Source organism: Parus major, chromosome 2 (assembly GCF_001522545.3).
Source record: "Parus major isolate Abel chromosome 2, Parus_major1.1, whole genome shotgun sequence".
In the NCBI taxonomy this organism is placed as follows: Eukaryota; Metazoa; Chordata; class Aves; order Passeriformes; family Paridae; genus Parus; species Parus major.
The window spans coordinates 92,336,779-92,359,023 of NC_031769.1; the positions used below are offsets into that span (position 1 = coordinate 92,336,779).

General features: G+C 39.9%; 1 protein-coding gene across 3 annotated transcripts in view; it reads left to right on the forward strand.

Moving 5' to 3' along the window:
• MBP (myelin basic protein) overlaps positions 1–22,245 on the forward strand; it is a 111,172-nt gene that overhangs the window by 37,255 nt on the left and 51,672 nt on the right. For all 3 annotated transcript variants that reach the window (XM_015617198.3, XM_015617201.3, XM_015617202.3), the window contains exon 3: positions 19,346–19,436. In XM_015617198.3, coding sequence (XP_015472684.1) covers positions 19,346–19,436 — 91 coding nt within the window. The remainder of the gene's footprint in view (positions 1–19,345; positions 19,437–22,245) is intronic.

Below are 22,245 nucleotides of genomic sequence, written 5' to 3' on the forward strand. Positions count from 1 at the left end.
TGCTTATATATGTAAGGGGTTGAATATGTATGTTAATAGAATACAGCTATTTAAGGTTTTGTGTTTAGAGTTGATGGATTCTAATCTGAATTTATTTTAAGATTTTTTAATTTTTTTTTAACCATCCTGCTCCACCTGTTTTGTTCAGTCCTGGATCTGATTCACACAGCTTTTTTTAGTATTGTTTTGACTGTGGCTCTGGCAGTACCAATTCTACCCAGAAGCTACATAGCCTATGTAGGATTATACTACCTCTAGGGGAGAAGGTGAAGAGCTTTGCATGGTTTGTTGTGCTTACATTTCCAGCCTCCATTGCCCAGCACGTGAATATTACCAGAAAGTCTGTCCAAGGTCTACCTGCTCCTTTTTTATGATGAAATACCACTGTGCGAAGGGCAGTAGAAATAGCTGCTTCTTTAAGCACAGGTTTCTCTCCAGTTGAATTCTCTGCCTAGAGAAGCAGTTGAAAATAGTTGGTGTAACTTTGTTTTAGAGTTTCCCACATGACTCCTTTCCTTCCTGCCAGCCTATAGAACCAAGGCATGGATTTTAGCCTTCACAACACATATGCAGTGATGTAAAAGTCTATTTATGTGCAGAGGGTTACTAAGTAACAGTTGCTGAGGGAAATGCAGTCTTTAACTGTGTGACGTCTGTGCACTTAAAATTCCCAGCCAAGTACTGCATTAACATAGATTTTGCACATTAATGTAATGGGATTTGCTGTGGGCAGTGTGAGCAAAACCTGGGGAAAACAACTGTGTAGTTTTAAGGGATTGTAGTCTCTGCAGCCTGAGCCTGCAGACAGGAGATGAAACCCAGTTTTTCCCTTCTACCTCATCCTCTCCATACCACACTGTAATTAAGGACCCTGATATATTTAGTAGGATCATAGAATATTCTGAGTTGGAAGGGACCCATTGAGTCCAACTCCTGGCCCTGCACAGGACATTCCCAAGCATATCACACCATGTGCCTGCAAGTGTTGTCCAGACATGTCTTGAACTCTCTCAGGCTTGGTTCTGCCCAGTGCCTAAGTGAAGAGCCTTCTCCTGATACCCAACCTAAACCTCCCCTGACACAACATCAGGTAATTCCCTTCAGTCCTGTCAATGATTACCAGAGAGAAGAGATCAGTGTCTGCCTCATTTGCCAGCTTCCAGTCAGCTGGGACCTTTCTAGATTCCCAAGAGAGCTGAAAAATCATTGAGGGAAGTCTCACAGTGATCTCAGGCAGCTCTTTGAGTATCCTGGGATGAATCCCGTGAGACACCATAAATTTGAAGGCATCCTGCTGAAGAACCTAGTCCCCCACAGGTTCAGGTTGGCTTGGAGTTTATAATTCTCATATCTGTGGTCCTCCAGTTCACGGCTCTGGAGGTTCTATTTTAAATATTTGTGTGCATTTGTGTATTTTAATATTTGTTTGATATTTGTGTATTTGTATTTATATCTATATCTATCTATATATAAAAAGGATTCCACATGATTGTTTTGTGTTTGTACCTTCCTTCAGGGGGAGAAAGTTTGAGTGGCAAAAAAAGCAAAAAGAGTTGGGGATGGATTGAGTGTTGATAATACAAGGAGAAATTTCCCTTTAGCTGTGTCTCAAATGTGTCTCTTCTATTAGCTCTGCTTCTAATTTTTCACAGTCTAATAGAGGATTTGCTTTTTCTAAGGATATTTTAAAAATAAATGTCATTTGGGAAAGGTCATATGTCTAGCCTTGAAAATGAGCTTTTGTATTGGAAAAGGTTGTACTTAAATGATCAACCTTTCCTTTAAGTCACACCTAGTATGACTAACAAACAGTAGGGCTTTAAACTCCAGACCTTTATATGCTGATAAAGATGATTTGTTGAACTTTCATGAAGTCTTGAAGCTTTTAACAAATTTCTCTATTGCCAGGCTACTTTCTGTCTGAAGATGGAGGATAGGGAGAAGTGTGCATGTTTGTAAATAATTATTTCAGTGGGAAAGTAAAGCTTATCAGGTTGTGTGATTTGCTCACTGTGGCTTAAGGAGATCTTCATTTCAGTGAGGTTCTTATGTTAATAATGTCATTATGTCAAGAGTACACAAAAGATGGGCAAAACCAAATTTTTATAGTGAAGTACTATCACACTCCTTTTATAAAAGTGTCATAAATAACTATCAGGCATATCTAGTCATAATTTTAGTGGATTTTAATGATGTCATTTTAGCTGAATCCAAGGATGTTATTTGTTGATCACTGAGAAATGCATTATGATCTTATGCTATTAACTTGGGCTCTTCAGTAACCAGCATTGTCACTATAGTGGAAAAAGTATTGTAATTTGTCAACTGCACAAAATATACTTTATTTACTCATGGCAGTTGTTTTTTAGTTTATTTTCTTGTTCTTTGTATGCAAATTAAAAACAACAACAACAACAACCCAGCAAGCCAAGCATAAACCAAACATAGTGATACCATCTCTGTAAAAGTGTGTGTGTTTTCTGTTCCTGGCATTGTAAGGTCCCTTCACATTTTTGATGGGGTATAATTCTCAAGTACTCTCTGACTGCATTTTTTGGCTGTGTTTGACAGAGCATAGTATCTGAGGGTTTTTGTAGTCTTTCATGCAGTTCACTCATTTTGGTTTTGAGGCCAGAAACTCTTCCCTCTGGAGAGAAATTGATCCTGAATTCTTCATTGTTCAGTCAAGCTCCTGTTTTTCTGTAACTCTTGTGATCAGCTGTGACTGCCCAAGTGGTTTTAAACTGGTGTATTGGCCACAGCTTTTCCCTGGGGAAGCTGTCATCACTGGTGGGAGTGATGACTCTGAGCAAAGTATCTTTAGAGTCTACAGAAGAGGCAAAACATAACAAAGGGAGAAAAATTGTCACACAATTGACACATCTATTCTTCCAAAGCCTTTTCTTGTTGCTCCTTAGTGGCTCATGTGTTTCTTTTCTTTCAAATGGCCAAGTTCAGGACAACTGGAGTTAAACCTACTTGCCAGTAGCACCTGCCTTTGCCATGCCACACTTCAGGAGCTGCTCATCAGCTCCAAACACGTGTAACGCAACCATTCATAGTTACTTAACTAAAATGGATGCAAAAAAATAAATGGAACCTTGTCTGCAAGGCTACTTTCAGGCCATCTGGCCCCTGCCAATCCTTGTGAATGGAGTTAACCCATTTCAGCTGCATGTGCCTTTCTTGGACTTTATGAGATTCTTGTCTGTTTACTGCTGTAGCCTGTCAAGGTCCCTGTCTGAAGAGCACCTCTTCCTCTGTGTACTTACCAGTCCCCCATTTTATTATTACCTGGATTTTTAATAAAGACATCAATCAAAATTGGCCTTAGTGCTGATCCCTGAGGGATGCTGCTGCTGACTGACTGGCAGATGGACTCTGACATTGATTGCCATCCTCTGAGCTTGGTGGTCCAACCAGTTACCCACCTCTTGTATTCCACCTACCCAGACTATCTTCTTGGTTTGACTAGAAGGGTAGAGTGGCAGACTGTGGGAGGCTGTGTCAGAGGCCATGCTAAAGTCAGGGGATATGATGTCATGCTTTTCCCCTCCTTCACAAAACCAGTCATTTCATCACAGGACGCTATCAGGGCAGACAGTCATACACCATTTGCCCTTGATAAATCCAAGCAGGCTGTTCCCACACACCTTCTATCCATGGGGGAAAATTACTGTTAAAAACTATTATGACATCTAAAAAAAGAAAGACAGATAAGCTTTTGAAATGCTGTGTTTAAAGCATGTCTCTCATTTTACTAATGCATTATCACTCCTTCAGTGTTAATGCAGAGGTTTCTGTTGAGTACAAAATGTACCTTCCTTTGACAGTCTCTTCTCCTTCAGTAAAGTATTGCACTTTTGAATTATTGACAAAAAAAAAAATATTGAGGCCTTCTTTCAGGACAAATCCACATAAAAGAGAAAAGAGGTGAGAAGTGCACTTTCTAGTTGTATGATGATCCTTGATTTCTTGAAACCTTTCTAGAAAAGTGGAGAGTTGTCACAGTTACCATGTCTTGACAGATTGACAGCAGCCTCTGTATAGTGTAATGGTACAAAGTCAATGTTGAGTGGTTACAGAAAAAAAAGGCAATGCTGTCTGGCTGAGCTGTCAGTTGGGTTTTTATTTGATTATTGTTTTTGGGTTTGGTGGAGGTTTTTTGATTAGGTTTTTTGTTTGTTTGTTTGTTAAATAGCTATAAAAGAGGAAAGATCTAAGAATTAGGCACTGGAGGGAGGAAAAGGTGGAAGTTGGAGAGAAGAACAAATGTTCCTGCCTGGAGTTGGAGATACCCCTAGACAGTGAATAGGTATGCTTGTTGTAGAGCTTCGTGCTCCCCATCCAGAGCCTGGGGCTTGCACAGATGACAACTATAAGTAGTGCAAAGTAGAACTTATTTAAATCACCTTTTTTTCTTTTTATTTTTAACATGTAGCTCTTGAATTTCAATGCAATATTTCTCCTGAAGATGCAGAGTTCTTACTAGAGCCACACTAATGAATCAAACTGTGGTAAACTGAATCACCTCTGTAGTGACCAGTGACAGGACTCAAGGTAATGGTCTGAAACTGTGTCAGGGGAGGTTTAGGTTGGATTTTAGAAAAAAAAGTTCCTAACCCAGGGGGGGTCTGGGCACTGGAACAGGCTCCCCGGCGAAGTGGTCACAGCACCAAGACTGAGAGTACAGAGGGTGTTTGGACAATGGTCTCAGGCACATGGTGTGACTCTGGGCCAGGATTTGGATGTGATGATCTTTGTGGGTCACTTCCAACTCAGCATATTGAATGATTCTGTGATCTTTTAAAATGACAGTTTCTGTTTGGTTCTTGGCTCACTGAGTGGTAAGCTGGCTGCTCACAAATTGTATTTCTGGTTTTAACAATTTCTCCTGTCTATACACGCACATGAGTGTTTCAGTGTCATCACTTCCGATGCTTATTTACACTGGTATTTGATAAATTGGACGTTTAGCTCTCAGTCTGTATGAGATTTATATTGCTTGATCTTTCTCAGGTTTAGTTTCTTTGTTTGACTTTATATATTTGAGAAGTGGTAGCTGCAGCTGTTGAAAACAATACTGTCCCTGCAACAAAACAGGAAGTGTTCCTGAAGAACAGGATTGTATATTGTGCAGATGGGGTCTCTCTTACTCAGTTCATAGATTGGCTGCCCATGCTTTGCAAAAGGTATGAGAACAGGCTTATGAACCATTTATGTTATGGAGAATTTATCTTATCATATTGGCCCTCTGAAGACATTTTGGATAGATGCTTACTGACCACAGTCCTTTTTTTATGGTGTACAGAAATGGCAGCAATTAACTCCACAGGAAAACCCTCCCTAGTTCCAGGTGAGTAATAGTAGGTGTTTGCAGATGAATCAGGTGTCACCTGGGACTGAAGAAGCACTGAGTGTGAGATCTGAGTGAGTCATTTCCTTGGGCTCTCAAGGTTTGTCTTACCACGGATTCAGTGTGGTAAGCAGCAATAGTTAACTTGAGATGACTTATTTCTGAAAGTCAGGAACATGTTAAATTAATGGTATGTGGGGAAAATGTAACATTTTAGCTGTGCTCCTTGCGTATGAAATCACCAATATCTTGTGCAAACTCACCACATTGTTTTATGGAATTTTGGAAAAGCATTGGTCTGACATACCCACTGCATGTTACAATCTGGGCTGCGTTAGATTATCAGTGTGCTCCAGGGGAGGGCACCAAAAGCTGGAGGTGTTAGTGCAGCTGGTATAACAAACCAGTTGGTGGCCTGGTAGCCAGAACCTGATGAGGTCAGGCTCTGAGTGACAGCCTTAAAATGCCTGGAAGCCCCAGTGTGATCACATGCTCTGACTGAGTTTTCAGTATACCAGTTTTGGGCCAGCTAATGGAATTGGTTTCTGCCATTCATGAACATCCAGATCTTCAGGATTTGTTGTTTTCCTCCTCACAGAGGTCATTACAATTTGAATGCTAATTTAGACATTTTAAACAGGCTGAAAATAAACAATTAAAATGTCATCTCTCTGCACATGTTTGGGTAAACAATTGGGTTTGTTGTACTTATTTCCAAAATATTTTGCCCTTAGACTTCATTATTCCCTTCTGAAATGGGAAAGTTCACCTGTTGAATATGTAGGTTAGTATTTCAGTGTGCAGCTTCATACATGTGTTACAATGGCCAATTTTTCTTCTAATATTGGTGCAGTTGTAACTCTGCACAGTAGTTTTTGTGAGAATGCCTCTGTGTTGGCTAAAAGCATGGAGGGAAGCATTGTTCTCTTGTTTGTTTTCAGAAAATGTGGTGGGTTGACCCTGGCTAGGTTCCTGGTGCCCACCAAAGCTGCTCTATCACATGTCTAGTGCATATGAACATTGTGAAAGGGAAATTATCATGCCAGTAAGGGTTCTGCTCCTCTGCTCCTGATAAAGGATGAAGAAGTCAAAGCAAGCAGTGAATGGGAGCAGTTTCTATTTGTGTTGTGAGAATTTGGGGGATCTGTTGTTCTGTTGCTGTGGAATTTCTCTCTTGTTGGAGTGGATTGGTTTTGGTTAGATTTTTTTTTTACATTCTCCTGCCTTGGGTTCTATTGCTTTAGTGTTAATTAGGTGCATTGTTTTCAGTTATTTACTTTATGACACTTTCTCTGGTTCAGTTTAGACAGTTTCTTGAAAAATGACTGACAGCTAGAATATTTCTGAAATCACTTAATCTCCTCTTTCTATTTTGCATTTTGTGGTTGTTAAGGTAACTAGGAAAAATGAGGAAGGGATCCTCATTGTGCTTTCTTCAAGTGTCTTAAGCAAAACTGTAAATTAATTTTAATAGGTGCTCTGAAATTCATCTTTAAAAATATTCAGGTAAGTATTGCATACATTTCAGTGTATATTCTGTGTCTCTTAGGAAATATCTCTTAGGTTATTTCTCTGTGTTCTAGTAAGTAGTTTTATTTATGTACCATTGACAGCTGTCTATTAGTTAGCAATTGATTTATACTTGAAAGTCTTACAGTGGATTTCTGAAAGAAAGGTCAGCCCTGTTTGGGCCTATAGTTGGACATAGATGAACAAATCCTTGGCATGTTATTGTGGCTTTCTGAAGAGGCAGCTGTTCCTGAAAGATGATTTTAAAGTCAAAAATTAGCATTTCTCATTCTGGTGCTTCTGGCTGGTTGACTTGTGTGAGAATTGAAGTTGTTGAGAGTTTATGGGTGAGGTCTATCTCTTAAAATTATTTATAAAAAATGTTTGCAAAGGTGACTAATACTGCTGAGAAACTTACTGTAATAAGTTGTCTCAATTGTCTTTGGTGAGGTATGAAAAGGGGAGGTAACTTCTGGTCTTTACCCATGTTGAGAAAGACTCCTTGAGGGGCTTTAATGTGGTTCTAAAAACTAATGGTCCCTCTTTCCTGTTTTTTTTATCAATATTATCAATATCCAAGGTAATTATGTGATTAGGTAATCAGGTGCAACTACATTTCTGTGCATGCTGTCTTTCCATCTCATGTATTTTCTCTTCTAGGAGAGAGATTTGGGTTCATGGTGTTGTGGTGAAGCTCGTGGGGCTTGTGAAATCCTAGGGCTATTAACCTTACTGCTTCTCTTCCTTGATACGTGGGCAGCCTTGATGCTGGTAGGGGGATCCTGAGACTGATGGTATGGCTCTGAGTCTGAGGAACAAGGGCACTGGAGCCAAGGTTTTCTCCCTGGTGTTCCCAGGCAGGGCATAGGGCTTGGAAAGAGGTGAATGGATCCTGGAGGTTGACAGCTGGTTGTACAGCTGATGTTGACAACAGGCATTTTACAATCATGGAGATGCTTTCTGAGGGTCAAGGGCTGCTCAGAAGTGATTGAATCTACCTGAATTGACTAAATCAGGCAAAAGCATCTTCAACAGGCTTGCAATCTGGTCAGGAAACTAGGAAAAATAAGGGAGAAAGAGATGACAGCCCAGAGACGAGTGAGGAAGTGATGGAATTGGGTTGGAAAATGAAGGGCACAGGGTGATGCAGGCAAGAAGAACCTTGGAAAAAATGTAACAAGACTGAAGGCAGAGGTTGGTTCCATGAACTATCAAGAAAATACTGTTTTGCCTAGTGTCTTAAGTTTCCTGGTGAGTCTGCATTAGACTCAAACTTTTGATAAAACTTAGTATTTTAATATTTGTAATGATTTTTTTAAGAGTTTTCTTTTCTTTGCTTGTTTTTAATATAGTTCTATAGTGGGGGGCTATTTTTGACACAGTAGTATATTGATAAAGTGATCCTTGATAACATGATCAATATCTTTCCTTATCTTCACATATTGTGTGCTTGATGTTTTTTAAAATTTACTTATGTGGGAATTAAAAGATGTCATACCACTATTTTGCAATTATACAAACTGTTTCGTGCCTTTATCAGTTTCCCTTAACTAAGAGAACAACCCTTGCTTCCGGGCCAGCTGCATTTCAAAACTCTTATCTGAAAAGAAATCATTATTTACATTTTGAAGAAGCCAGTTGTGCTGATTATTTTGTAAATATCAACCCTGTAAGTCTTGATGTTTTAAAGCATTTTTTTCTAAGTGGTGTTTGTGCAGTTATTTACACTACACAGAGGACCTATGCACTTTGCATGAGCACAGAGCAGTAAAACTCATTTTCTTTCAAGATCACGCATTTGACATTGTCCTATTTAAATCAAACAGGGAAAAGGAAAAGTAATTTTCTGCAGTTTTCTGTCTTGGGTAGATAGACAGGTATGTGCACACCAAAGCCTTGTTTTCTATGGTGGCAGGGTCATGGGAGCTTCCCCCTTAACCAAATGCTACACAGCAAACCTCCTTTTCCCATACTGGATTGAGGGAACAGCTTTCTGGTGGATTGGACCCAAGAGCCAGTTTGGTTCCATTTTCTCCCCTTCTCCCCCATCATGTTACTAAGATGGATTATTTTTATCCCCTCTTTCACCCCTTGTCTGGCTCCTTGAGGGCCCAAAAAGTTCTGGGAGCAGCCCAGCTTGTAGGTATGGTCTGGAGGGAGGACACATTCCTTGGAGATGGACAAGGTTGGGATCTGGGCAGGAGAGCGCACCAATGATGAGCTGAAATGTCTGTGTCAAAATACCTTGCCACTTTGGAAAGGCAAAAATGTCTTTTTCTTAACAACCCACCAGGCCTTTTTCTACAAAATTTAAGAAACATCTTTTAATTTTCCTATATCACTTAGTATCACTATAGTACTTATCAATGTTCAGAATTTTCTTTGAACCTACAAATCTTGCAGGGAAATGTAACGTATTTTAGCATCAGGCAACTTGTATGTATAATTTTTCTTAGCTTTGGCCTCAAAATATGCTTTATGAGGCTAGAGACTGCCAAGTGACCTAAAGCATTTTCAAGTGTGCTGAAAAATTGCCCTTCTGAAATTAACTGCTTGATGTTAAATTTAATTCTTCTTTTAATTCTTGGCAAATAAAATAAAATAAATCTTGCTTTTAAATGCTGAAAATGTCTTAGTAGTTTCTAGGGAGTTGAAGGGATGTAATTTTAAATGTTTTTGAATGCTTTTTACATAGCTGCATTTGAGCTTTCTTTCCTCATGAGCTAGACACTTGGAAGTGAAAATTAAATTCAAGAAGTTGAAAGTTCATGTTTGGTGTGCAGTGGCAATTGTTTCAGAGTGTTTCAGACTCATTAAGCTCAAAGGGGATTTGAATTAATCTGTTCTATCTCTTCCCCACTGTGAGTAGGACAGCAAGAAAGTGTTCTAAAGTTATCTACTGTTTTTGTCTTCTTTCTGTAACCTTACAGAAAGCACTAAAAAGATATTTTTATTATTCAAGAATGCCAGTCTGCATCTGTGTTGAGGAAATGACCCAGACACATATTCTGTGTAATTATTTTGCACTGGTTCATGCACGTAATGGAATTAGGAATAAAATACCAGAAGTGAAATTCTGGCTTCCCTGCAGCCTGGTTTGCTGCTGGGGAACTGGGCAGAGCTAACCTCTTGTGCTAGGTGCTGAGTTCCTGCTGTGCATATTTACTTGGCACAGTTGTGCTTCAGCTCTTTGTAGCCCCCACAGTCACATGTTCCACTTCGCTCCTGCAGGCTGGTGGAGTCAACAATTTATCTTGACAAGGGGAACCTCGTGTGTTTTCTCTTAACAATGTTAATGCCAGCTGCAGAGTCGGGGTATCAGCTGTGTTGGGGTTTGTCAAAAATACCTGTCCATTGTCAATTGGAGTACTGCAAAAGTCAGAACATTTTCACACCTAGGGGATGAGGAAAGATAATTGCTGGTAATTCAGCAGAAAGGTTCATCTCTAATAGTTGTTTACTATTCTTAAGTTTGACACTTTTTCCCTGAATATTTTTGAGATGCTCTGTGACAGCTTTCATTTCATAAGATATTTCACTCAAAATACCTTTGAGATAATGGAAGAAGGTAAAGAGGATTTAACTATTTTTTAATTTTTTTTTTTTATTTATCTAACACACTCTTAGTATCCCCCTGTTCCTGGGTTACTGCAGACATCCATCCTTGTGTTTGATGAACCAGATTTGGACACTGCTTCAGGCCTGATTTCTCATTTTTTATTTTTTTAAACAACCATAAGTATCATGCAAATGCATCACTGCAGCCTCACATAGGTTGGTGGCACTCTGCAGAAGGACTGGAGCCTTTCCTCTGTATATCATGACATCAGGTGACTTCTGCACTGAGCCACGGTTCAGAACCATGCAGTCTCCCAGATGTGCTCCTTTGTGGCCAGCTGTTTCTAGATCGCCCGCCGGGAAGCGTAGAAGAGCTGTGGGTGCCTTTGCTTTGTTCGCTGCTCAGTGCTGCATTGGGCAGGTGCACCCACAGCTGTGCAGCACAGCACAGCAACCCTGCAGGGACCCTCCTGGCCCTGCTCCCAGCCAGGATTGTGGCACTGCTCAGTGCCCTGCTGGGCCTTGTGCTCCCCACAGACAGCTGCCACCCCTTCTGCATCTCTTCCTGTGGGTAAAAGGTGCAAATCACCAGGTTTACTGCCACACTCAGTCCTCCACAGGCCCCTGAGGAGGATTCAGGACTGAGGATTTCTACTTATGCAGCAATCATTTTGATCTTCATTGCAAACTGCCAAACTGAGACCTCTGATATGAGAACTTCAATGTATGAGGTTGAAAGGTATTTTTTTTACCTGAATAAAAGCACAAAATATTTGTAATCTTCTTTCCCTGGCTAGTGGATTTTTATTTTGCACTTTTTTTAAAATGGCTTTGGTTTGTTCTTTTTCTTCCTGTTAACTATTGGGTATCATTCTGTATGTAGCTGCCAGTTTTTTGCATCTCTGTTGTGCTCTTACAATAGATGAGTAATCAGATGCTCAGTATCTTTTTCTGGTATATTGGATATATACACATATATATGAATTCAGATTTTATCAATCTGCTAGAATATAGAAGTGCTCTCATTAGCTGTGAATAAAACAGGATTGTTGTTGTACACTTTGGTTATAGCCCTTCAGAAAGACCTCATGTGGTGGCATTTGAAAATTACCAGTCTGCTGGGGCCAGGCACTGACATTGCTCGATGGATTTATGAAGCTTTTAAGGAGGTACAGCGAGGACTGAGGCTGCAGCATCAAGACTGTGTTTATGACTTAAACCACATCCTTTTCTTTAAAAACAGAGTGAAATATTTGCACTTGTTCAGCATGTGGCTAAAATAAGTGCTTAAAGGAAAGTAAATTTGCACTCAGATGAGATCAAGATGATGAGTGGGCTGTGAAGACACTGATATTGACAGCTGTCACTTTTCAGACTATTCTGGAAATCAGCTTGAACACCTTTTGTAAAAGGGACATGCTCTTGTGCTTGGTGTCCAAAGTACGGGTTTTTGATTTTTGTCCCTTGAGTGTTGTTATGGTTTCTCTTTGATTTGTGAGGTCATGAGCTGCATCCATCAATGTGCCTGCCAGATGCTGTTTGCAGTGGAGCTGTAGAAAACCTGCCTGGGTTCAAAGCAGGTATCACATGTTCTTTAATAGCACTAGTTCCAGGTCGAGTGTTCCGGAGGCTATTGAACCTCACTGTGCTCCCAAGTGCGGGTGTAGGTCCTTGTATTGGTCTTCACAGTTTCATCTCATGAATGAGTGCCACTGCACTGCTCGTGCAGCTGGTGTGCTGATGGTTGCTCTGCTCTCTAGGACCAGGGAAATAACAAGACAGAGACAAATAACAAGTCATAGCCCTGCGTGTACTTGTCTGAATTTGATGTGATTCACATCTGGGTTTCCTATGTATAGTTTCAGGGTTAATGTGCACAGAGTGAAAGACAGTTGCTTGAAATTGAAAATATTGACCCATAGCATATTTTTGTGTCTTATCTCTACTTGTTTTGCAAATTCCTTGCAGTTCTAGGAGGATTCCTGATCCTGGCGATATCTTAATGTTCCTACAAAGTAAAAAGTCCCTTACAAAGCTTTTCCTCTCCCTGTGCACAGGGCACCGGAGATTTTTTATTTTTTTTCAGTTCACAGTATTAAAACTCTTTAGTGTTTTAAATACAGTGTTCACAGTATTAAAACTCTTGCAGTGGCACTCACTCGTGAGATGAAACTGTGAAGACCAATACAAGGACCAATACAAGGACCTACACCCACACTTGGGAGCACAGTGAGGTTCAATAGCCTCCAGAACACCCAACCTGGAACTAATGCTATTAAAGAACATGTGATACCTGCTTTGAACCCAGGCAGGTTTTCTACAGGTCCACTGCAAACAGCATCTAGCAGGCACATTGATGGATGCAGCTCTTGACCTCACAAATCAAAGAGAAACCGTAACAGAAAACTTAAATCTTGCACGGGGTTGTCTGACCTGTTTTTTATTTAGTTTTGTTTCCCAAATGGATACTGTCATTTTAACATCTTGCTCCCAAATGCCTTTTGTCTCTGTCAGTTGTACAGACACAGTAATGTAGTCCCTCATTTTCTTCTTTTTGCATGCTTGAAATTCTGTCCTCAGCATAGGGGAATACTGTGTGGACTAGTTAAAAGCTGACAAGTAGGATGCTGTAGGTCCACTAATTGTCTTTGTCTGTTACATTCTGAGCTGAAGAGACCTCAGTTAGAATGTAGGAGAACCCCATTGTGGTCAGGAGCATTTAAAGGTGAGATATTATCTGTATTTACCCAGTTTGTAAGAACACAGAGTCAAAGTCATCTGTTCAATCCCAGTTTGGGCCTTTGGCCTGACTGGATTCAGTGGTCCTTGTGAGTCCCTTTCAACTCAGAATATTCTGTGAAATCTGTGAAACTTCTCCAGGAACAGAAGTAGTTTTAAAACAACCTTCACAAAAGAAGCATGTTTTGCATGTGGCAAAATAGTGTGGAACCATAATGCAGAATGTAGCAAATTTTTGAATAGGAATTCAGTGGTTTTTACTTCAACCCCTTGGTATTTAAAAGTTTCAGAATAGACTGAATCAGTTTCTTCAAAGACCTGGGTAATGTGTTTGAGGCACAGCAGACCTTTATCAAAGTGCCTTGGTCTGCCTTGGGGGTTAGTGATGACAATCCTTTTGTTTGCAACTCCTTTTGAAGTTCTCCTTTGGTGACAGCAGCAGTAGCACTGTGCTGTTGAAGCTGAGAGGAACAGAAAACTGTCCTTGGAAACTCTAGCCCTTTTTCCATCATCCTGTCATTGTTTCTTTCTTTCTTATGCCTTAAATAAGATTTTGACACATGCATGGGAACATAAAAATAATTACATACATAACTATGAAGTAGAGGATACTGTGAGTCTTGCATTTTAGAAACTGCATGTAAAAATCTGTAGAAATGAAAATAAAACTGAGAAAACAAGATGTAATAGAAAGCTGGAGATAATGACTGTGATTTGCTTGATGTTTAAAGGAGTTATTTTATTTAACCAAAAATTAATGATAAAATTTGCATCCTTTTCTTGACTGGAAGAACTGGGGACTGGGGACTGAAGAACAAACTGGTGTAGGAGTTCCTGGAATGTTTTCAAGAGCTTGGAGCTGTGTAGAGAGCACAAGCCCAGCTTCAGTCTGGCATAACCTTGTCCTGAATGATGGCAGTGGTCTTGTGTGAGGAGTACAAATCTGCCAGTATGACATTGTTAAAATTGACTACTCACCCTCAGTGCAAGAGGCCTGGTGCTTGCTAGTGTGTGTCAGAGTTTCTGTATCAGTGGAAAGGCGTTTGGGAACGCTGCACATTTAAGAAAATTAATGGTTGAGTTCAAGAATATGTTTGAACATACTTGTTAATGCAGGTCCAGGAGATCTCTGCTCACCTGAAGAGGGCCAGCTGCCATTCCATGAATTCCTGCTGCTTAATAAGTGTTGTCCACAGCATCTCATCTGTTTGACTGTGTTAACTCAATGTGTAGACATTCCTTTCAGTGAACAGGAGCTAAAAATTCTGATAACTGATTGAGGTCTTATGATATGAATAAGCAAGGAATTTCTCCACCTTTTATGAAAGCAACATTATTAAAACTTAATATGGGGATGACGAATACAAAAAACACAGGAAAATTATGACTCTTAAGATTGACTTGAATCCTGCCCTGCTTATTGCAGCAGTATTTGGTATTTAGAGAAACGTCTGTGCATTTGACAGACTTACTGACACTTGTCTCTCAATCCTATTACTGTCTCAATTTTGAAGGAGCACATATTCATGTTCTGAAGAATTTTCTGACTGTTTCCCCATGGAACTCCGTGGAAAATCAGTTACCTCTGAGAAGAGACAATGTATAGATTGTCCTGAAGGTATACTGTAGCCTGAACATCATACATACATTTAATGAACATTAAATGAGAGGTAGCCTTGTGTGGTAGAGTTCAGGGGAGTATCATTGCAGAAGTGGGAAATCAGGAATGTTTTGCAGAGTTCTTCTGCTGAGTCTGAAGCAGTATGATCTACTGCTAAGGATATGGTTTAGATTATCCAGATTGTTATTGCCTGGAACATCTTACTCTTTTTCTGCTATTCCAAAATGAAGGTTTATTGCCAATCAAAGCAGGTTTTATCCACTAGAAACTCTTGTCTGTCTTTTGACGTGGTGCCTGTTGTTTATTTTAGCTTAGTAGATGTAGCATAGGGGAAAAATCAAATGTTTAGCCATGCCCCCAGTGCTGCTGGGTTTTGTGAAGGGAAGGTAATGTGGGGGGGAATGAATGACAGAAGGAGCTGGAGAAATGTCTGTGCTGCCAAAGCAGCTGCTGATGCACTCACAGTCTGTGTTGTCTTGCTGCAGCTTTCGATGCCTATATGACACTTTTCTGAAAAGAAAGGAAATTTTAGCTGTTTTCACTCATGCCATTGGAATGGAACTAAACATACTAGCTAAGTACATATAAGGAAAAGGAGTAGACTGTAAAAGGCAGGAATGAAAGCACAGACAATATGACTCTGTGCTTCATGCTGGATTTCTTTAATTCTCACTGGGACATAACACTTTTTGAATAATCTTTTTATCTCTGATGAGAAGCTTTAACTTTTCTGTGTGGTTTTATCACTTAGAAAACGAAGTCATTGAGTAACAGCTTTGTGGTTAAAGGAAAAGAAACAAGCCCTTCCTAACTAGTATGCAAAAATGGCAACGTAGTTAAAAAGCTGGCTTGAATACTCTGGAGTACAACTTTCCATTTCCAAGGCCTATGATTCCTTGATGACTTAGCTGCTTCTCTAAATGTAATATGCCTCACTGCACTTTTTAACCTGGCCTGATATGGTAGTACCTGCAGAATACAGCTCACTGTAACTCAGGATATCTTAATATTTCTCATGTAAGTAAAGATCATCTAAGTAGGCGCTGATAGCAAAAAAAAAAGAAGTAGCTTCTTCTTGCACTAATGGGTGTATATGTAACATTTTTGATATTGCTGTTCATTTGTTGCAAATATTTTGACAGCTACTGGTTATTTGGATATTTACCTATCAAAGTTTTAAAATGTTGTGTAATGTGGACACTGTGGTGTGCACATGGTAGATAATGGGAAAACAGGTGAACTGAGTCCTAAGGCACCAGGGGACAGCTACAGTGGAAAGGTGGGTGAAAAATATCTTATAAAACTGAGGCAGATTATAAAGCAATTCTAATCTTTATCAGATCTGAATGAAGAGCAGCTGTATGTGTACATATTCACATATGTAGAGCTGTAGTGTACGTGCACATCTCATTTTGAAACTGCTTTATGAAATAATAGAGGTGGTTCTAGTCTGTCAACAGCTGTTATGATGCAGTAGCTGCTGGCTTGCTCCTTAGGTATTTTATGGTATTTTGGAACATGAGTAGTCAAGGAGATGCTTTTTGGGGGAGACAGTTTTTTTGTGATTTTAGGCCTATATAATATTTATTTCATGCTAAAATCAGGTATTACCTATTCTCCTGGGAACTGATACTGTAAAATAAATCTGTTTTCCCCATCACTTCTGAAATTGTATCAAGTACTCAACCTGAAAGAGCTAGGTAGAATTATGTTTACTCTGTTATGTACAAAAGGCCTTTATTTTTATAACCAGCCTAATGCACACTGTAACTGTAGGTAAAGAATCTCTTATGGCACAGCTCAGACAGTGTAAGGGAATGTGTTTCAACTTTTTCTCTTCATAATTGCAAGGATGGAGATGCTTAAAAATTTTTAGGACCATAGAAAAAAGAATCAAGCAACTGACCAAGTCTTGACTTTTTTTCAATACAGCTTGGCTTGATCAGCATCTGGATCATTGATTGTTCTTTTGCAGTGATATGTCTTGTATTGGTTTTGGTAATGCAAATATTATATATGCCAGAAATAATGCATTGAGTGATAATGTGATAATAATGTGAGATTCTTCCATGGAAAAAATAAAGCAAAGTAAGTACTTTGGAAGTTTGCATTTTGGTTAAGAAGGCATGCCAAGAAGAATTATATCCAACCATACACTGTCATGTTTTAGGCCAATACTTCACACAACTTTGCTGTTAACATCTTAGAGCTGGCATCTGTCAACACCAACATTGTGCCTTACTCAGGGAGCAGACAGCACAGCTGCTGTGTAGTTCCTTACAGTGATTTAAGTCAAACCAAAATGTCTCAGGGTTCAGTCTTTCTAACTTCCCCGAGACTGCCAAAATCCTGTTTTCAAAGTAAGGGATGCAAACATCTCCCTGGTAAGAGCTTGGCGTGACAGCACGTTTCACAGACGCAGCTGAGTCTCTGATGGGTAGTGTTTTGTTGCTGCTGCTCTTGATGCCTTGCAGCAGGTTACAGACCTTCAGCTGTTTCCCAAGAGGAACAAGAGCATAAAGAGCAGCAATCCCTCTCCTCCTCTACTGCCAGCTTTACCATACACTAAATATGATGGAATACAATTAAAGATGGAGCTAATGAGCGCTGTCTTTACCAAGCCCAGAGCAATAGCTATTAGGAGTTCAGCTGTCCCCTTCATTTGGGAAAGCCCTGAACTTTTGATCATCTAAATGTATTAATTCTGTCTCATCCACAATGACACAATTTTTAGTATTTTTCTTTGCCTCTGGGATTGACTTACTCTGCTGTAGCAGACATCCTCTTCTGCTTTTTTTCAGGGTTGACTGCTGTTCTCCATCTCTCTGTACAGCAAAGATGTAGTTGATTTGCTGCTCACTATAGAGCAACTAAAATAGGATGGAGAATTTGAGTCCAACATGCAGCTTACAGAAGCAGTGGCCTCTAAATGCAGGTGATCCTGCCAACCAACCTTAGCATATGTCCCTTGTCCGAGTGGACAGCATTGCACACTGTGTGGCTGCACAGCTGACAGATTATATCTCTGGGGGACAGAACTTAAGTTAATTGTGCTGATCATGAAGTTGTTTACCCAAAGCAAGTTGTCTCCCAGCATAGCCACTACTGATTTCTGACTGGGTCCCTCCATCTTCCCAAGGGACACTAGTTAAGCCAGACTGAGGTGAGCATCTGCTAAAACTGGCTTCCCTCCTCAGCTCTGAGAGGTACTGAGCTGATGGGTTTTCTGCACGGGACACACTCATGTTGGTGCCTGGAGGGAGTGTAGCATCCTTTTGCATGTCGTTCCTGCCTCAGGAAGGACCTGCACTGTTCCTCTGAGGCTCTTTCTCTGCTTTTCCCGGTTCTTGTCAGATGCTGTGTGACACCAGTAGGCTTACTAGGTCTATCTTTCATTTCTTTCTGAAAATTCTTGCTGTCTTGCTTCAAACTCTCTTGAGTTTATGTCCCTTAAGTTTGCACTCCTCTGTTCTATAGGGAGGTTAACAGACTTAATCTACCTGTCTTCTGACACCTTCCTTATTGTTATTAATAAGAGAAATTTGCAAGTGTGCTATGTTTCTGAGAGCAGAGATGGTAATTTTTCAGGAACAGATTGTATAGCAGTCTTTTCAAATATATGTCAGAGTTTAAAAATTTTATTTCTCAAACATCACACAAAGTCTTCCAAATGAGCACATGCTTGAATTGAGCAATATGTATCATTTAAAAAGCATAGACAGACAACATTACTCTTTTATTCCTTTGTCAACTCTTTCCAGTAATATTTAATATTGTATCAGTCATTTCCTATCCATCATTCAACAGCTGACTGATTATGCAATTTACTGTCTGCATTGCTGTAAGCTTGTGTATATGTTTCTCTTGAGTACTAAAGTAAAACATTTTTAAAACATGAGTTATTTTTTCTTTAGTAGCAATATAAATATTTAAATCTCAGTGTTTCACAGATTATGTTTTCCTCAGACTTTTCTAGCTAGGGAATGAAATGTTTTAACTTCTGGAAAGTTAAGTGCTGAAGTTGTTGACTTATCTCTGGGCCCAGTCTAACACCAGGTAGCTAATACGCAGACTTTTTTCAGAAACAGATAAATCCTTATGCTTTAAACAGTCAAGTTCATTAATTGGTTAAAGATTTGAAGCTCTAGCTCACTTGCCTTTGCTGTATAAGGAGAAATATTTGTGTACTATCTTCTGATCTCTTGGTTCACTAAGTCAACATGAAGTACGTCAACAGAAATAAAATTAAATATGAGGAGGAAAGGTGGAAACTTACAAGTCTGTTATGGTTTAAGAGCTCTTTCTTGTTGAAATGTTTTTTCTGACTCTCCAATTTATGTAGTCTGGTCAGATTAGAACAGACTCAAAAGGAAAAAAAAATCAGGCTTTCATGAGAGTATTTGTTCTTAATATTTTGCAAAACTCCATATGTATAGCAAAGATAACAAAACCACCTGTAGTCATCAAAAATGTAAGAAGTTAATTAATTAAAAAGTTTGAAGAGTGTTTCTGTTTGAGAGTTGTGAAAGAAGAACTAATCTCAGTAAATGTTTGTTTTACAGAATGCTGAAACCAAGGTAGAGGAAGCAGCTAAGGAGAGCCCGAAAGCAGCCAGACTAACACAGCAGTCATCAGAGGATAATGAAGTATTTGGTGAGTTACTGTGAAAAGTGGAAAATGATATTTGATGTGTTAATGCAAAGGGAATTCACATCAAGATCTACTGATATATTTAATGTTGAGGTACTGCATTTGAGTGCAGGCTGTACAGAGACCTGAAAAGATGGAGGAAAGGACCAAGAAGAAAACAAAGAGCTCTCAGCAGTCTAAAACAAATAATCTCTGAGGAGGAGAAAGATTGAATCCAAGTGTTTGGCAAAATTAAAGGTTTATGCAGTAAGGGAAAACAAACTTTCCTCCATCCATAATGGAGAGGATAAGCAGTAGATTATTAAAACTGCAAAAAGAAAGATGTGATTAAATGTCAGAAAGGGAAATACAGAAACAAATACTAAAGCATTGTGATACATCATCTGGAAAGTGTGCAGATTCATCATTGCAGGCCTTGAAAAACAGGTTAGACAAGTAACTGTCTAAACTGATGTAATCATCTTGTGCCAGAAGGATAGACTGTATGACCTTTGAGAATTCTTGGAGGCCTAGATTTTAAATGAGCTTCTTTTGGTATTTTCCTGTAAATCCCTTCCCTGCTCTCCATATAAGTTTTGCTGATATTTTTATTATTTGATCTGAAAGCCACATTTGACCTTTCCTCCTGCATTGAGTTTTGGAAAAGAGTCAGGGAATCATAGAATCACAGAATATGATGAATTAGAAGGCACACATCAGGAACATTAAGTCCAACTGCTGGCCCTGCACAGAACACCCCAAAAATCACAGCATGTGCCTTTATTGTCCAGACACTTCTGGAACTCTGTCAGGGCTGGTGCTGTGAGCGCTTCCCTGCAGAGCCTGTTCCAGTACCCCACCACCCGCTGGGTGAAGCTCCTTTTCCTTATAAAGGAAACCTTATTGTTAGAACTTTAGGTTGATTTTAGGCTAATAGAACTCCAGTAAAGAAGCAGTAGTCTAACATTAAGGCAAAAGAGGTTAGGGCAGGGCTGGTCATGTGGATGTTACTCAAGTTGACTAGCTTGAAAACTTTTGGATGAGTGCAATATTTTTGAATACCATAAGGATTAAGGATTCTTTTTTTTCTTTCAAGGTACAAAAGGAATGGAGCATGGATAATTAGTCTTTCTTACTATATAAGGAAACCACTTGAACTGGTTTTGTTTGAAATCATCTTTTCTCGGTGAGATAATATGGTGTGATTGGCACATGAGCCTTAATCCCTGGTATGAATGTTTCCAGCGCTGATCATATGGTGCCAGTGTCTGATGAATCCACAAGTGGACTTTAGAACCAGCTTTCAACTTTATTAAATGGGTGCTGAGGCTAATTACCTCATTTCCTTGCCATTTGCTCTGCCAGTTATTTGCAGTAGATCCAGTATGACTGGTTGTAAAGCCCCATGGCACGGTGTAATGTGCATCTCAAACTGTGCCCTTCTCAGTGCAGATCTCTCATTTCCTTTCTGTGAGAAGGGTGGAGACAGCAAAGCAAGGAGATCTCCATCTGCCTCTTTCTACCAGCAAAATCTCAGGCATTTAAACCTTCTGTGTGTTTTGATCACTACTCCCATGTTCCAGTGAGCTAACCCAGTAGTTAGTCAGGCTTCTGGTTCCATGTGGGAACTGTGAGTTTAAAGACGGGAATTAAGCATGAAGTTCACTGTTGGTAGGTTTAAACTCACCATCCACTGATCCATATCCTGGATCAACAAATTCTTTAATTGAAGAAAGTCAACATGCAGCGTGCTATTGGTCTTTAAAGCTAATGATTTACTAACTGCTAATTATTTCCATGTTCCGAATCCGTGAACTGAGCTGGTTATCTAACACAAGACACTGATCAGCCTTTGATAACTCCACACAACAAGGAGGAAAATTTCCTTCCAACCCCAAAACCAGTCAGACTACAGTATCTTATATCAACCCTCCTACCATTTTCCAAATGTCAGTCTGGGTTGTTTTTTTTTTTAATTTTAAGATTAGGTCAAAATGAGGGTAAGAAAAGATGAAGTATGATGCAAATGGGGTCTGTCTAAATCTTCTTCTACCCTGGTCAAGTGAGTAAATCAAAGTGGACTGAAGGTGCAAATGAAACCACAGTAGTAAGAATCAGAATTTAGACAGATGCAAGTTTCATGTTGTCTTGAGAATGACTGCTGTATATGCCTTTCCCTGCAGTTCTGGAAAATTTCTTAAAATACTCTTACCTCTTATAGGGATAAAGAATAAGTTTGAAGTGGTTTTCCCTAGGTGAGTTATTTGTTGTTCTGTGACTTAAATGATTACAGATCCTGCTCAGTTATTCTCCCTCTGGCTTGATCTATTTCAAGCTATCCCTCATTTCTTTCTTCTTTCCTTTTCCCCAGTGATGCTAATTATACCGAGCATCCACTGTGCACCAATAGTTGATTAATTTATAGCTCCAGCTTTGACTAGAATCCCTCTTCTGAAGAATTTTTAATAGCCTCCAGTCTCTTGGAGAGGATACAGCTCAGCCTTCCCTTTTCACAGAGATCACTCTCTTCTCTGACTTCCTTATTTTCCCCAGAGACCCCTTCCCCCAGCTCTCTCTGGACAATGCCACCCCCTACAGAAAGGTTAGCCCGGGCAGCAGAGGAGCCTGACAAGGCCTCTGAGCCCCCTTCGAAGAGGGGCAGCATCGCTTGGGAGCCGCCTGCCTCTTCTGGGTGCTGGCAGGAGCCGTGTCCCCAGCCCCGCTGGCTGTCCCTTGTCGCTGAGCCACCCGGTGGCAGCAGCTGCCAGCCCCTGGCTGCCACCAAGGCTGCACTGCCAGCTCCAAGGCTCTTCAGCAAGGAGGCAGAAATCCC